A 16776-nucleotide genomic window follows, 5' to 3' on the forward strand; every position below is an offset into this window, starting at 1 on the left:
ACCAACTGACTCCATCGACGCCAGGCTTGCCACTGTCGTGCTCCAAAGTTGAAAATTTTTCCCAAATGGTCGTGACGCCAAATCGAGGGACAGACTTATTTTGTCATGGTAGTCAGTTTGTAATGACAATAAAATTATAATATGCTCCTTTTTTGTAAGTTTAATAACCATTGATGACATAAAAATATGGCTTTATATATTTCGGCATGAATAATTAGTCTAAAAACAGTGTGAAAGTTGGAAAATTCACCCTAGGGACACGTCATGGTCGTGAATTTCGAGACTTTAAAAATACGAAAAAAATACCTAGAACCTATTTAAAACCAAATAAATGTGTGTAACATGTTGCCCCCGTCCCAAAAAATATTAAAACACATAATAATAAACTACAAATCCAGTATCTACGAAGTAAAAGGCCAGGGACATGAAAACGTACGTTTTTAAATTTTCACTCTATACTGTATCCATGAAGGTAACTGACCTGCAGTATCCCAGGTGAAGGGTTGGGTACAGTAGCTCCTTCCTCTTCCCCCTCACTCTTGCTGTGACTCCCAGCCATAACACTGGCAGAGGCGGAGTCATCAGACGAAAGAGAGTGAAGACTGCCACTGCCAAACCTGCACAACACAGCAATCATGATTGAGCTCTCCTTGCTTTATGGTTAGTCTATACGCATTGGGAGTCAAACAAGGAGCAACAATATTTACCATATGTTTTACAGTATCGTGAAGAATCCATTTGATTCAGGTATTACAGTGGTAGCAAAACGGGAGTGCCGATGGAGACCTGTGGGGGTGCGTGCGTTTAAAGGGACTTGACCTGGTCTCCATCGGCACTCCCGTTTTGCTACCACTATAAAGCTGTGTATATACGAGTATGAAATCGGACCTAACGCAAAAGATGCTGCTTGTATCACCTTACATGGATAGTGTTGGTATATGATGTTATCACTCACTGAGGTCTGGAGGAGAGCAGGGGTGACGTAGTGACACTAACACTACACCTAGGCCGGGGCTGTGAGCCTCTGTTGTGAACCAGAGTGTCCTCGCTGCGGGAAGGCGGCAGTCGCACATTCTCAGACACTAAAAACAAACAAACCAGTCAGAAGTGAGACAGTAAATGGTACTTGCATTTTTAATGCCGATGGGCTTCAAAATACATGCCAGTCCAGAAATACTTATGATGGCAAAAAGCATCACAAAAAACTGAAAAAGTAAGTTACTTGCAATAGATTTAAGATCTATAATATGGTATTAATAAACTGAACGCAATCCCCGTATAAAAAGCTATTGACAAGACTAATTTAAATTTTATGTGACAGTTTTGGAACTGCCATTTTCCTAATTTCTTCTGAATAAACCCTCTTGTAGGGACGTAATATTAAATTAATTGTAAACTTGTTGTCCTCTTAACTACCTGGAAATCTTTTCTACAGGACCTTGGTTGTGTATATATTCCAAAATAGGATTAGGAGGAGGAGGGAGAGTTGCTCTTTCCTAAAAAAATGACGGAACACAAAATATAACTGTCACAGATAAACTGAAGTTTTTGGGTTTCACAACTCTGTTTGAGCTATGATAATCAGTAATCACCCACCTGCAGGGTACAGCTGTGTCTGAGGTGGAGGGGAGGTAGGCTGTGGTCTCGGCGGGGGTAGAGGTGGTGGAGGGGGAGAATTGTTGCTTAGGTGTTGTTCTGAGCGGCTCAGCTCCGCCGTGACAGCACCTAGAGTACGACCGGTGCCGGGGCCGGGCCACGAGCCACGTGACTTAACTGCTTTCGGATCCGGCGGCTGCAGTAACTGCAAACAAAGTTCCACTTACAAATTTATATTTTTAACGTTTCAGGTATAATTTTTCTAAATTTTTCTTACTGATTTCAATTATTGAAAGAAACAACATACAATGTACAGGTATGATTGTGTCACTCACCCCGTTCTGACAGTCGATGTGGTCGTGCGACCGCTTGGGATGGCAGGCCAGCAGTCGCCCCATGGTGGACGGAGTGTGAGTTGCTCTGTCTCTGGCGAAGGAGAGGACGTCCAGCAACCAACGACACTGCTTCCACGCGGTGTTGAGTTGCGCTTGCAGCGCCTCTAGTCTGGCCAGGCGCTCCTTGGCTACGGTCAGTTCTGTGTTGGAGAACGCCTGACATACACAAACACGTTGAGATGACAACTCGTTATCGCTTCAACTATCAATGAACCAATTAACGAGGTAACCAATTGAGATAGTAAAATCTTTCTGTTGAGTGTGCCAATAATATTACTTTTTCAACAATATTATTGAACATAGCAACACTTTATGATACTTGTAGTTGTGACAGTGAAAAGGTAGAAAATTTAATCCTAGAAAAGTATCAAAGTTTTTTACTAGAGTCAGCTTTCCCTGATCATTGGCTTTTGAGAAATTATCCGGTATGAAGCAAGATCTTGAAACAGTAACGGTTTATGAAACAACGGACCAACAATGGAGAAGTATTATTTTATCAATATCTTCACTACAACTCACCTCTCGTTGGCTGTGGTTGGCCAAAGCCATGTCCAGCTCTATGATGCAGCTGAGTCTGCTGTACCTCTGCACTATCTGGTGTCTGTATGTGCCTAGATGGACCATCTCAAACACCTTGAACAGAGAATAAACAAAGGTTATACTACACAATTTGTTGCTAGTGATACACCATTGACTTAAATATAAAGTTCTAAAGTAAACATTGTAAAAGCATTAAAAATGATTTAACAATCTATTGAAACATTTATACAAAAAACCGTGGTGGTTGTACTCACTTGTACAGGTAGAGGCAGCAGGTCGGGTCGCTGTAACAGAGTTTCCCGTTGTCCCGGAGCTGAACATGCAGAGTCCACTGGAGGTACGACCATCAACAGACTGACATCCGGGGATATCTCTACTGTCTCCAGATCGTACAACCTGCAAACACAAAATACAGCGTAAGTATTCTCAACAAAAAACAACAACCGAATACAAGCTTAAGATGTGAAATTTCCTGAGAACATCAGGACAAGAACATCATGAGCCAGAATTAGAAACAAAGATTAGAAAATTAGAACTCAGATTGGATGTGACAGAACAATAAAAAAAAATGGATTTCATGATAGAGGTGATTGGTCACAAAAAAGGATGGATACAGGATTAGAAGCAAATAATCTGGCACAAAGAGTAATGATTGAATAGGAGAAAAAACTTCAGCAAGTGGAAGAAGAACTTTATTTGGGACTTTATTTATTGGACGAGGATGGCAGAGGTTTATCAGCAGCTCTGAGGGTATTGGAGCTGCTAAGTAATGTAGATGATAATGAAAATGAAGATAGCCATAGATTTTCACTGTAATTTTATTGAATCTATATTCATTTGGTTGTGATTTAGAGATTGTCATTTTTTGTCAATTAATTATAACTTCCATTTCCTTCATTGTAAAATCGTGTAACAATTTAATCTCTAAACTAAAGTTTCTTTAAGAATTCTCTAACACGTCATTGACTAAACATTTTGACATTAGAATAGGATTTCATGGCTAGCAAGAAAATTCTTAAAAAATGGAAACATTGTAACTTTGAAATCTGTTCATGAAATATTGCCAAATATTAATGATATTTGATAGACAAAATACCATTCCCTTAGGTTAGAACGATGTTTTTTAGTGATTCACAAATTTGACCATCCTTATACAGTAGATCATTTACCTGTGCAATGCAGCGTCGTCCGTAGACACCTCCATGTACGTGAACAGTCTCCTCGCAGTCGCTGCTACCTGCTCTACAAACGCCTTCTGATGTTCTGATATCAGTCCACATCTCTCCCCTCCCAACAGCGCCTCCCATTCCTCCCTATAAACAGAATATTTCTCAGCTGAAACATATTGATATTGAACAAATTGAATTCAATCGTAATTGTTCATTACAATTCAATAAAAAATTGGATCTAAATTTGTTTGCTTCGCCTCCATTACTTATCAACATGTTAAGTCTGCTAATTTTAATTTTTCTTGAGGAAACTGTTTTCTTTCTTACCTTCATCCATATGCATATTCGAAGCAGTGGCAAAGTTTCAAGTCATAATGAACTTATCGTAATATTTAGAATATATATAGAAAGATTTCAACTTCAACCAACTGTTCAACTCTGAGGATGATTGTTTGGGCTTGAAGTGCTGCTACAAAATGGACATTTTAACGCTTAATTCATCTTAACGCTTGACCTGAAGATGTGTCCCAGCGGCACGAAACAGCTGTAGTCATCTACTGCATCATGGATCGTTTGACGCAAAAGGGAACTTAAACCATTTTATGTAGACATTTAAATTGGCAAGAGTTTCCACATGTTTTTAAAATGAAAAATCTTCTGTCTATTAAAGCCAGGTTTACATGCGCGACTGGCATGGTTTCAATGGAATGTTGCCAATGTTTACTCACGCAGTGACATGAGGGTTGTCCCTTATCTTGCAGTGGGGAGGAACATTGGGACTCTTGGCTGGTACGAGGACTTGCAGCAGATCTACACAACTTCTCATCTTCAGGTAGGCCAAGTACAGTCCTCTAGGTAGACGGATGCTGCTTACTTGGTGATATGTAATTTGCTCCTAAAACACAAGTTGTCATGCATTGGGAACTTATTCAAACCAAATTATCTTGAACAGTGAAGGGGCATCACTACTTGCTGCATCAGCATGAACTAAGGTTCCAAAAAAATGAGAGGCATTGATTTATTTTTATTTTTCTCATCAAACTTAGTCACCCTCTCTGTTCACCCAAAGCAATTTAATGTCAAACAAATGGGAGAAATTATATGTCAGTTACTGATATTGCTTGTTTTATTCAAGCAGTCATTAAACATTTTTTAGAACATCAGACATATTGTTTCTGCTATACTGCTAACACATAACAAATAGTCTTTCAGAGTAAACAAAGTGTGAATCTTCTCCTCATCGTGCAAGTCAAACTCACCATTCAAAAATAAATCCGCTAAACACAGCCAGATTAATAGAGTTTTCCTTTGCAACACAAACAGATAACTATATGAAGCTATGCCAAACCGGTATGAAGTTTTACCTGTATGGTAGACATGAGTATCTCAGCAATGTTGGCGTCTGGGCCTGGCACTGCTCGCTTGCTGAGCTTGCCTAGTGGTAGCCACCTGGAGTTGAGCACGCTGACGGTCTTGGGAGATCCGACGTAATTGACTGTACAGATGACCACTGTACCCTCGGAGTCCCGCAGAGGTTTGTGGTATAACTGACCGAGGTCCTGGATACTCAGCGCCGTCTAGCAAAAACAGGAAGATTAGTTGGATATTTGTTGATGAACATTTTTTGTTGTGTATGTGTGTGTTTTGTTTTGAGCAACTGATGCGACTGTCATTTCACCAGTTGCCAAGCACTGCTATGTTAGGGTTTGGGTTGTCATGTTTTGTTTGATTCAACTGTCATCTGAGCTGCAAACTTATGAACTGCAGTCGGAAGTACTGTTCTGGCGACCAGTTATTTCTAACAACAGTCACTTAGAAATTCAAGCCCAAGGGTTTCTAACCATATCCCTAGTTTTTCTTCTGGTGTTCTGTATTGCTATGCAGTTTCTTGGCAATTAATAGAGGATCCAGTGTATTCTAAAGTTTTATCACAAACTATCTTTGTGTGAGTTTACCTGCATCTGGGCTGCGGCTTGCAGCAGCTTGATGCGGAAGTGGACGGCTGATGAACTCAGTGACTTCTCCATGTCCTGACGCAACCACTTCACATCATCCCAGGTACAGGCCACCTGTCAACATCACAACATCAGAATTACCCGTTACGATAAAACATTTCTAAAACTACAAATCTATAAATCATGCTTAATCTAATTCACGTAAATAACAGGTCAACTTCTATAAATGATAATTTTCTAAGCACACTGGAACAAATATAAGTCATGTTTAATACTTCTGGATTGTAACTAAGTGTAAATAGCCTTGTGTTGTGCTCTTAAGAGTTTCTGGAAAATTTTAAATCCCAAAAAGTCCTTCAGATCTTTTCTTCTTGACTTTGAGCCCTTGAGAAAGTATAGTTCATCAATTTCTTTACAATTTTATTTACCCTGAAATCTCATGGAATATTAAAAACTTTGACTAGTTTACATTTTCATCCATTGCTACATGACTGTCTCTGGATTCGGTACATGAGCTACGAATGAAACCTCATAAGAAAGACTCCATGGAGGATGGTGAGTAGGCTTAATTACCTTGAGAAGCCAGTGGAAGTCATGGTAGATGGACCCCGGGTATGTCTCGTCCACCTCGATGACAGGCAGGAAGTCTTCATTGGTCACCAGCACTTTGTCCTCATGGTAGAGTAGACAAGATAGGAACACTCCTCTGCAAACAAATGTATTGTTTAACTAACCGTACTATGTGTTAGTGTGATAGCTTTTGCTATATGCTTTATTGCCGCAACCCTGTGGTTTGGATCTCTAGGTTCACCTGTTTAGGTAGAATATAGTGCTTGATGATATCTGAAGGTTGCTGGTTCAAACTAGATTGGAATAGTCTAGAGTTGGTTGACCAGAATGGAATTTGACCCAGACTTCATTAATTTGTCATTGGGCTTTTACTAATGCTGCTTTCTAAGAAATGGTTGAGGTTGGAAATTAACAAAACCTAGGTTTGAACGGTTCTAACAACAACAATATGTTGATAAACACAAAAGGATAGGTCTTCTGGAAAAGGAGTATTTTTAAAATATTTTATAACTCTTTCAACTAAAAATTTTTTACTAGGGTAATTAAGTCCTAAAAAGACTACCGAAACACAAAAAGTAAAAGATGAACCAGCCTGATTACTTCCTTAAGTTGTTAATAGGGAAAAATTAAGCAATTAACTCGAGGTGAAAAACCAAGCAGAAACAAGAAACTACATCAGTAAATACAATTTAAAATGCAACGAATAGAACAGCAAAGGCCAAAGGTAATGTACATTAAATGTTACTCTTTACTCGTTAGAGCCAAGTTAGCTAATTTATCAAGTTACTCTTTGCTCGGAGTTTTAATTAGCCATCTTACCTTACTAAAGTATAACTCGATGGAAATATTCATCGAGTTCTACATCTTTTATTTTAAAAATTAACTCTAAATTAATAGTTAGGATTTCTGTTTACTTAATATTTCAGTTCTCTTCTTTGTTTTACTTCAATGGTTTGAAAAATAAAGAGTTATATATTGATTGATCATTAAAATTAGGGATTTATAGATCTACACTGAAGTTTCAAATCGAATGTCAATTCAAAATGTAAATGATGTAACATGTTTCTATATTTTGGCAAATTTGGGGGATAAATGATTTTGAATTTGAAGTTATTTTTACTTTATTTATTGAACCTTTTATTACTGAAAATGTATTGTTCTCTACAAGGCACTGGCAGGAGAATCATTTTTACTATGATTTCTTTAACAGATGAAAGTGGATGATTTACCCAAAACCACAAAATAATGTAACCACAAATAAATACTTGTAAAATCTCCAGATTGAGACTGAGTTGTTAAGTGCAGAATGAGTACCAATGGACCGAGCATTGCTCGAGGTGTTTTTTGTTCAAGCTAGGTTATAAAAATAAAACTTGCAACACTTTACCGCATTCCTTACCTTCTCAGATGTTTCTGGAACTTGCTGGCCGCTGTGAACAGCTGTTTGATGGTGGTCTTCTTGCGCCGTTGCCCCAGTGGTGTGTCGCCAGGCCCCTGGTCACTTGGCAGTCCCTTGAGGTCCGGCCGGGAGCTGCGGACTTCCGCAAACAGTCGGTCCAGTAGTGCCAACCCTCCTGGAGGTAATCTCTCCTCCCTGCCTGTTACGTCTCGCCAACCTACATAGACAACACTGAATGTTTTATCCTGATTTTATTTCAGACATGTTTAACAGGTTCTTTACCATCTGTCACACTCTTTTGTGTAATCTACTGACACCTAATGAGTTAATCAGCTGATTCAATTTGAAAAGGTAATCAATGTGTTGAGGGTTATAACTTGCAAATGTCAAATACAATATGTAGCTGTAGCAATAGAAGAAATGTCTGTGACAATGGTGATTATTTAAAAAATGACTTTTCCAAAGATCGTGGTTAGACTTTACCATCAATCCTGTATTAGAAACATAAGATTCAAATACAGGATTGATGGTAAAGAAATTATAGATATTAACTCAGAAAAAGTGGACTTGGTTTTCACATTGATTTACTCACTCAACTCATATATTGTATTTACATTTTAAAGTAAAAAAAAACATTTTAATAATTAGAAACATATGATTCAAATACAGGATTGATGGTAAAGTCTAAACAGATGGGTTTTAATGTCTGATCTGACAAATGGAATCTAAGTGTACGATGACAGTGTATTAGCAAAATTAAAATTACTGATTTGAATTGTATCAGCATTGGAAAGCGATTTCATCTCCTCCACCTCACGTAACTTTGAAACAACACCCGACAGCTGACCAGCAGATTAAGCTACAAAAAGTGGCCGGGAAACCCAGTAAATCTTCCCCTTAAACGCCTAAATTTTGTGAACGACTTTAGTACTGTATGGCTGGTTAGACACAATTGAAATAGACAAACTTGAAATAGTAATCTGAAGAGATAAAATAACAAACGTATGCTGCATTGACCACACACAGTCTAGAATCAACTTCTGCCAGGTTCGCTTTAAACAAAAATTATTTTCACTGTTTATGTGTTGCGTTTCAGCCAATTTTTGTTGTTGCATTTAGTGATGAATAAAGTGGCAGTCTTCAACAGATTAGTAAAATGGACTAATTTTCTTCTACAACCTAAGGATGGCAATACTTTGACTCTAAAACTAGTTGCTTAATGTTAAAAATTACCATAAGCGGTTACACTACTTTCAATATTTCTTGATAATCTAGAGGCTATCATATAATCATGAACATATTCCTCTACATTTGGTCTGGTAATTTATATGTCATTGTATTTACAATGTTGATTAATTATTCAAGTATTTGAACCAATTTTAAATAAATTTCCATTTACAACATAATCTGTCAAATATCTCCTCCATGAGCCACAATCTGCGGACTGTCACTTTACTCACTTGAGGGTATGACACAGTCTGGCTGGCTCAGTCTGTAGTGGGAGTAGCCGCGCAGGTTCCCGCACGCCGCTCGGAAGTAGTAACGTTGTCCGTGAGTCAGTCCGTCCACGCTCAGCTCTGTCTTCTTCACATCCGTCACTTCCCTGTGGCCGACGATCGTGGAAAACTCTGGATCTGAACTCCATTCCACTGCAACACGTTTTATGTAGACAGCATATACAATGGAAGTCAACAATTCATATAGTGAACAGTAAATCTTCACCAATGACTTATTGATTGAAATAATAGAAACATGATAAATTCTGGTAGCTAATCTGAAATTATATTTACTATCAATTACCTGAGACAAACAAGCAGTTTTTATATAAGCGGCAGTTCACATGATGTTTTTATATCAGAACTCAACCGTTGTAAATTCCTTGGAATCATAAGAATTTAATTTTTTCTCAATCCACTATAGTGGCTAAGAGAATGACATGATCCTATTGTAGTAGATGACAAAATTAATATTTTTGTAGAGAGCTATTTCCTGTCCTCTTTTTTCAGAGGATTAATTTTCCCACAATATAATACGTACAGTATCCCACATATCCGCAACGTATCCTCCGAAACTCCACATAATTAGAACCAAGCTGGAAGCCATTTGTGATTAAGACTGATAAAAAGTCTTCTACTCAACCCACTAGACGAGAACCTTATTCGCTCAAATTAAACTTAAATATTTGTACGCTTCAAGAAAAATATTTAAATTTCAATCATCAAAACTGATTTATTTTCTATTGTGAGAGTCAAATCATGTTAACTTCGACACAAGAACGTCTGCACCATTAACCATCTCGTGGGAGGTTCGGTTGCAAAGTGAATAATGCAAAATAACACAAGACTCGCGGAGAGCTTAGAGTGGCAAGTTAACTAATTATAAGTTGGCAAGACAAACAAGACGGAGAATTATCATTAGCTCATCTCGTCTGACTGGGTAACTTCTACAAACTTGATTGAGCACAACTCAACCACAATGTTGAAATTAGATTACACAATCGATTTTCAGGACAATTAAATTAAATTTGTTGATAAACAGGATGGAATATTGTATTGTTAAACCAACAAACGAATATACAGATTCAAAGTAATGATTACTGATTATTAACTATTGATTTTTGTTACATACCTCTAAATTTGGTGCAAGGAGGACTGTCAGAGTTATCTGGTTCTTGATATCTTACAGTGACGGAGTTGGTACCAGTGACATCAACTGCTACTAGGAATGGAACATCTGGAGGACCTGTGACGGAAATAACAGTTACTTTGTGGCCAATATTAGTATTTCATAGTGACGGAGTTGGTACCAGTTACATCAACTGCTACTTGGAATGGAACATTTGGAGGACCTGTGACAGAAATAACTGTTACTTTGTGGCCAATATTAGTATTTCACAGTGACAGAGTTGGTACCAGTGACATCAACTGCCACTACAAATGGAACAGTTGGAGGACCTGTAAAGGAAATAACACTTACTTTGTGGCCAATATTAGTATTTCACAGTGATGGAGTTGGTACCAGTTACATCAACTGCTACTAGGAATGGGACATCTGGAGGACCTGTGACGGAAATAACAGTTACTTTGTGGCCAATATTAGTATTTCACAGTGATGGAGTTGGTACTAGTTACATAAACTGCTACTATAGTAATGGGACATTTGGAGTGCTTGTGACAGAAATAACAGTTACCAAGGAACCAGTTGCAACTGATACAAGGAGCAGGCCATGCAGAGAATACAAGACAAAAATAACGTTCAGAGTACCCAATACTTCAATATTTTATTAAGCTTTTAACCTCTATTTATGGAAATATCTTAGCATTTATAATATAGGTAAAGTAAAAGCGTTTTCTCCCAAGATGGGCCTTATTCAAGAAAATTAATTAATTTGTGATCAAAATTCATTACAGTATTCAGTGTAATTATCAATTCTTAAAAAAAAAACACATAAAAAATGTTGATTATCATAGAAAGACCTGTTCGTAAAAGTTGACACACAGCTAGTACAATTAGTACAAAGTAAGAACTTTTATTTATTAATAAAACGTACAACCATATAGATACTGTAGGTAGATCAGTGTTAAGCACAATTTACATAAACAATTAGTGTTTTATATCATCAAGCCCTCTTTATTAGCTACTTGCAGCTCATGAATTAGTAAGTGTTATACAATTATTAAAAAAAAAAAAACATCTTTAAACCGTAATCAGACATAAACAGTATACATGAAAGCTAGTCCTACTAGCAAAACTTTCTATATTTGTTTGAATACTATTCATATAGAAAAAGGTCGGGTCGAGCCCAGTGGTGCTTTTACAGAAATATTTTATCGAGAAGCTTGCTAATACCAACGGGAATACATCTGCACCTGAGCTCTCTTGCTCACAACTACCATCGCTGGAGTTGTTTTCTCACAAGCTAAAAATTCAGCAAATCTTCTCTTTACTTTATGTTTTGTATAAGGTAAGAAGTGCACATTGTGCAAGATTGTCTTGTATAATGAGTACCGGTACTAGCTATGAAGCTATCATATTTTTTTTAAAGATAGGCAAGTAAAACAAAATTGAATGTTAATTTTTGAGGATTTAAAAGAAAAAAATGTTTGATTTTAAAACCTCTTTGGGAACGAAATTATACCATATTAATTGTGAATATTGTTATTTAGTTGAGTCTTCTCAAAGTATAACAGACTCTTTAAAGAATATATGGAATGAAAAAATATTAAAATTATTGATTTACAACAGGCGAAGTTAGTGGTTAGGAGGGGGGGGGGGGGGTATGTTGAAGTTTCAAAATGTAATATTATGGTCGAGTTGAGTATAATGAATAGAAATGCTTGTACGTACATTCTATATAAAGCTAGGTAAAAACTCTGGTTTATTTTATTCTATAAATAATATTGTTTGTGGTGTCAAGTCAAAGTTACACTATAATCAGGGTGTCCAGCAATCCATGACAATAAACTTCAAAGACAATTTCAGATTCCTAGGTTCAAAACTCAAAATTCCCAGGCTACAATTATCAGTTAGAAAAAATAAAACTAACTTATTAGTACCTACCTATTTGTTTATCTACGAGTATTCAAAGAACCAAAATGAACACTAACCCAAGAAGATATATATTCACAAAAAAAATTTGTATATTGATTATTTTAAATCCATTTGTGGTTTTTTCTTTGTTGTTACCAGGAACATTGGTAAAGTTCAAGTTCAGAATCTCAAACCGAATTCTGGAAACCTAGATCCAGATCTCAAATCCAGAATCCACTTACAAAATAAATACAGCATGGAATATGTAAAAAAAATCTATTCTCAATATTTACTTGAAAATCAATTGTAATCTCGTAATTGACTTTCAAAACTATTGAAATGTTAATTGCAGAAAAATCTTGATAGCATCTACCATGAGCTTTTTTGTTTTGTCCCGGCTAAACAACTGATAAGAAGCTTTCTTAGGGCAAACAAGGGTTTTTCACAATGAACACTCACGAGCCTGTTCGAAGCCCTGAATCATCTTGTTGAGCCCTTTACACCTCCGTTCCCACAGGGCCAAAGTCTTGTCACTAGTCGCTGGGTACGGCGGGGCAGAGCGGGGCACATCCTCCCCTGCACCTCCGCCCAGCTCCGCCACCCTCCGCTCAGCCTCACATGCCAGCTGGCGCAGGTGTGCCAACAGCTTGTCAGGGCTGCCAACTGCAACAAAGGAAACAATAATGACAACCTCGAAAGGGAAAAAATACTTATTTGTTAACAGCTTGGGAAAAGTTGAGAACACAAGTTGCTTGCAAATATTTTGCAGTTGCATTTACCAAATTCTTACCTTGCTACCCTCTTTTCCAGTCTGTTGGCCGGATCTATTTTTGGAGATTATTTTTTGGTTATAGTTTTGTTCAGCCTTGGGCTGGGTTTCGTACTGTTCTTGTTCTTTTCATACCTGAGGAACATTATACCTAGGCCTACAATAAATTTGAATTATATGTCACCATTGTGCAACCTTTTTTTCAATAAACATTAAATTAATGAAATTACTGAAATTGATTTTAAGTAGATGTAAAATTAATATTAAAATACAAAAAAATGAAATTTTTGCATGACCGAATTAAAGATAAAATAATGCTTCTAGACTATACTCATTGCTCTTCAATTGGTTGTCTTTGCCACTTTAACTAAAAAGTTTATGGGAAATTGACAAATCAGTTGCACAACAGCTTAAGAGCTGAACGAAACACCAGCTAGAATCCTACATGGATTGTAAACTTGTTTGATGGCTTACAGTTAGTTACAGGGTACAGTAGTTCTGTGGGGTAGTAGTCTGGACAGTGGGGGGGGGGGGGGGGGGGGGGGGTTCTGATTGAAATTCTTGTTAGCCACAATACCTTGATCTCAACATAATACGGGTTCAATATAGCAATTACAGAACTAAGCAACATTGTTTTCGGTAAAACTATAGTAAAAACTTCTTATTTCAAGTTAAATGTTTAAGGGTTTAATGTTTAATCTCTATACAAATTTTTTTAAGATATTTTACTTCAAAAAAATTATCAAGGGACAAGGACAAGCATATTCCAAGAATGAAATTGCGCAGGAAGTAAACTTGTGGAAAGTCATACAAAAGGAAAGAGTTTACACAAAAAGTTTTCCTATTGAAAAGTTTTCCGTCTTCATTTTTATCAAAAATAAATCTGGTGGATTCATCCATTCTGTGCGGGAGAAAAAACAGTGGATTTTAATTCATAATCTTTTACTAAATAGTTATTTGTTAAACATACTTTAAGAATATTTTAAGAACACATAAAAGCACAGCATGTTTAAAACATTCATAATTGATAATGGTTTATATGCAGTGCTCGATTTTAGGGGGAACGAGGAGTTCCGGTACCTCTCTTTTGGAAAGATAAAAATATTAGCATAAACAGTTACTGATCACATCAAATAGGTTACAGTTCCGTTCCCTCATTTTTTACAAATCGAGCACTGTATGTGTGTTAAAAAAATGTATATTACTTTACACATTAAGTTTATTTAAAATTAAAGCATTGAATACGGTACTAGTTTTGTTTTTACCCAACCATACTCCACATACAATTTTGGTCGATTCCTACCAGTGCAAACAACAGCAAGAGAAACATTCAAACTAAAACTTAATTTATCCGCAGAAAAAGGTTAAACAAGTCGACTGAGTGCCTTAGAGGGTTCAAACTTGTAGAAACACTTGCTACAAACTTGTAATTGTGATTTTTCGACCAGGAAACTTTTCACCATGTTTCAACTTTCTGACAGGGAATTACAGACAAGCTGAGTGCCATTGAAAACTTTCAACAACTTGTCAAGAGATGTTGAACTGCCTGTAATGATGAGTGTAATTTAGATTTGTTAGTTTCACAAACTTATTGAGTAATTTTGTAACTTGAGCTTTTGTTTCTGGATTATAGACTTTGTAAACTGTTTGTTTTTGCTCGCTGATTTGGAAATAAAAGATATTTTAGCGAGGTAAAATTATTTTCGTAATAATAAATAAGAAACATATTTTAATCAGTGGGACTTTTTAAAGAATCCTAAAATTATTCATGTCTGCATCAATAACAAAGCAAACGTAGGATGTGTATCACAGGTGGATAACTTAATTTGTGGGTAATCTCGTGTAGCATTACGCTTTACTTGTTTTAATAAACAAAAGTCATTAAAATTCCAAATAACTTCTAGTGTCAAGAATATTTTTGCTATTCAATTTATTCTTGGTTGTTTGAAATACATCTAGTATTAAAAAAAAAACAAAAATGCAACAAGTTAGTTAATCCATTTTTAAGATACAATATTTCCACTTCAAACTAATCTTGCCTTTTTATTTTAGCAACTTTTTTTTAAACAAGCTGGCTGTTCTCTTATTGAGACTTATTGAGTCTTACTGCATGCACTACACCTAGGTATCAAATTCACGTGGACATTGAACAAATAGTTTTAAAAAACACAGCTACTAAAGTAATTTTATAAATTTGTCACTGTATTTATAAAAAAAAAAAAAACATTTTCTGAGTCCTAAATATTTTTATAGAGAGTTTCAAGCATTTTATCTCTAAGATCTTTTAAGTAATATAGAAAAAAAATTCGTTTGGATAAAAAATATGAAAATATATTTTTTTTTTGCTCTTCACACTAATAATAACATTTAAGTTTGCAAACTATAGTTAATTTAGTTTACTTAAGTTAGTAACTAGTAAGTTAATAACTAAGTTTACAATACTAGCTACTGAACTATAGTAGCCTTGAACTCTATAACACTGACTTAGTCAACACATCTGTGTGAGGATTAGGGTTGATCTAACGAGTTTATAACTTTCATATTGAAGAGATGAACTTACTCTTTCTCCTGGAAAGTTGGTTATTTCTCAGTTTCATAATGATTGCTTCTGTGACAATGTTGCAAGTAGACTTAATGTTATTCCCTCAATTCACAAAAATTATGGGCTCATGGTATTATGTCAATGTTGTAAGCAGACTTGCTGATTGTCAATCAGTTTTTTTGTTCATTCGTCATTGTTGTAAGTAGACCTAATGATCATCTCTCAGTTTTATTGTGTTTTTTAATGTCATAAGCAGACTTATCTACCTCCCTTAAGTTTTACCATAGATAAAACATACTCCCTTTGTCTACTTTGTCAATGTGGTAAGTTAATACACTGACAATCAATTTTATTGTAAACTAGCAGTTACTCGGCGCGCGCGCTTAGCAACTATTATTTTCCATCCCTTTTATTGTTTATAATACTTTTATACAGGTTTTTATGTTAACATATTTAACATTGGAGAAAATGTTGTTGAGTGTACAGGTGTGCTGTGATTGGGGTTTGGATCTGCGCCAAACTTTACACAAACCATCCTTGAAAGATGCTTAATAATGCCTGAAAGTTTCAATACAATCTGTCAAGCGGTTTCAGAGTCCATAACGTATATACATACATACATACATAGTTCCTCTTTTATAGATATAGATTTTTAAATATTATAAGTTTTTGAAATAGTAGATTCACGCAATGCCTATATCTTTTATTATATGTCTGTATATATATATACTTACACTTGTTGCCCTCCCTGGCACCCTGAGTAAGCAGCACCTTGGTCAGTCCTCTGTTGTTGGACAACACAGCCACATCCAGTGGGGTGAGGCCATCACTGTTAACACTGAAAATCAACAATCAAATGTCACTCCACACCATATATACTGTATATCCTCTTACAGGGCAGAAGCTATTACCGTAGGTATGACCTAGACCCGGGACCGATTTACTTATTCATTGTGATCTCCCCATAGGTCACAAACACTATTGAATGAAATTTTCATTAAATATCTAATAAATATTGATTCCCATGTGCTACCCTCCCTATATCTATTAGAAACCTAATAAAAAATGCACAAGACCTTTCTTGTAGATAATGTTACATAGAATATTTAATTACATGACAGATAATTTAATTATATGAGGCAATCATTTTTTAGTTATTTACGAAAAACCTTAAAAAAGGACTCTTACAATTCCAGCCCCCTTAGCTCCACTACCACTAGTCAGTACTTTTAGTATGTTGTTTAAGGACCCTTCCTCTACAACTGTACAAAATTTGTCTTATAAATGCAATTTTCGCTATATTGTCTTTGT

The 16776-nt window shown here is 36.1% G+C and overlaps 1 protein-coding gene across 3 annotated transcripts in view; it reads right to left on the reverse strand.

Moving 5' to 3' along the window:
* Positions 1 to 16776, reverse strand: part of LOC129000097 (ankyrin repeat and fibronectin type-III domain-containing protein 1-like) — an 88329-nt gene that overhangs the window by 2454 nt on the left and 69099 nt on the right. For all 3 annotated transcript variants that reach the window (XM_054426990.1, XM_054426991.1, XM_054426989.1), the window contains 16 exons: positions 16200 to 16303; positions 12614 to 12817; positions 10253 to 10366; positions 9085 to 9273; positions 7625 to 7841; positions 6229 to 6361; positions 5656 to 5769; positions 5065 to 5277; positions 4429 to 4595; positions 3701 to 3844; positions 2786 to 2927; positions 2511 to 2624; positions 1932 to 2147; positions 1597 to 1801; positions 956 to 1082; positions 482 to 617 (listed from right to left, as the gene is read on the reverse strand). In XM_054426990.1, coding sequence (XP_054282965.1) covers positions 482 to 617; positions 956 to 1082; positions 1597 to 1801; positions 1932 to 2147; positions 2511 to 2624; positions 2786 to 2927; positions 3701 to 3844; positions 4429 to 4595; positions 5065 to 5277; positions 5656 to 5769; positions 6229 to 6361; positions 7625 to 7841; positions 9085 to 9273; positions 10253 to 10366; positions 12614 to 12817; positions 16200 to 16303 — 2539 coding nt within the window. The remainder of the gene's footprint in view (positions 1 to 481; positions 618 to 955; positions 1083 to 1596; positions 1802 to 1931; positions 2148 to 2510; positions 2625 to 2785; positions 2928 to 3700; positions 3845 to 4428; positions 4596 to 5064; positions 5278 to 5655; positions 5770 to 6228; positions 6362 to 7624; positions 7842 to 9084; positions 9274 to 10252; positions 10367 to 12613; positions 12818 to 16199; positions 16304 to 16776) is intronic.

The sequence above is a fragment of the Macrosteles quadrilineatus genome, unplaced genomic scaffold, assembly GCF_028750875.1.
Source record: "Macrosteles quadrilineatus isolate MER2022 unplaced genomic scaffold, UCM_ALF_1.0 Scaffold_8__2_contigs__length_117827958, whole genome shotgun sequence".
NCBI classification, from domain to species: Eukaryota; Metazoa; Arthropoda; class Insecta; order Hemiptera; family Cicadellidae; genus Macrosteles; species Macrosteles quadrilineatus.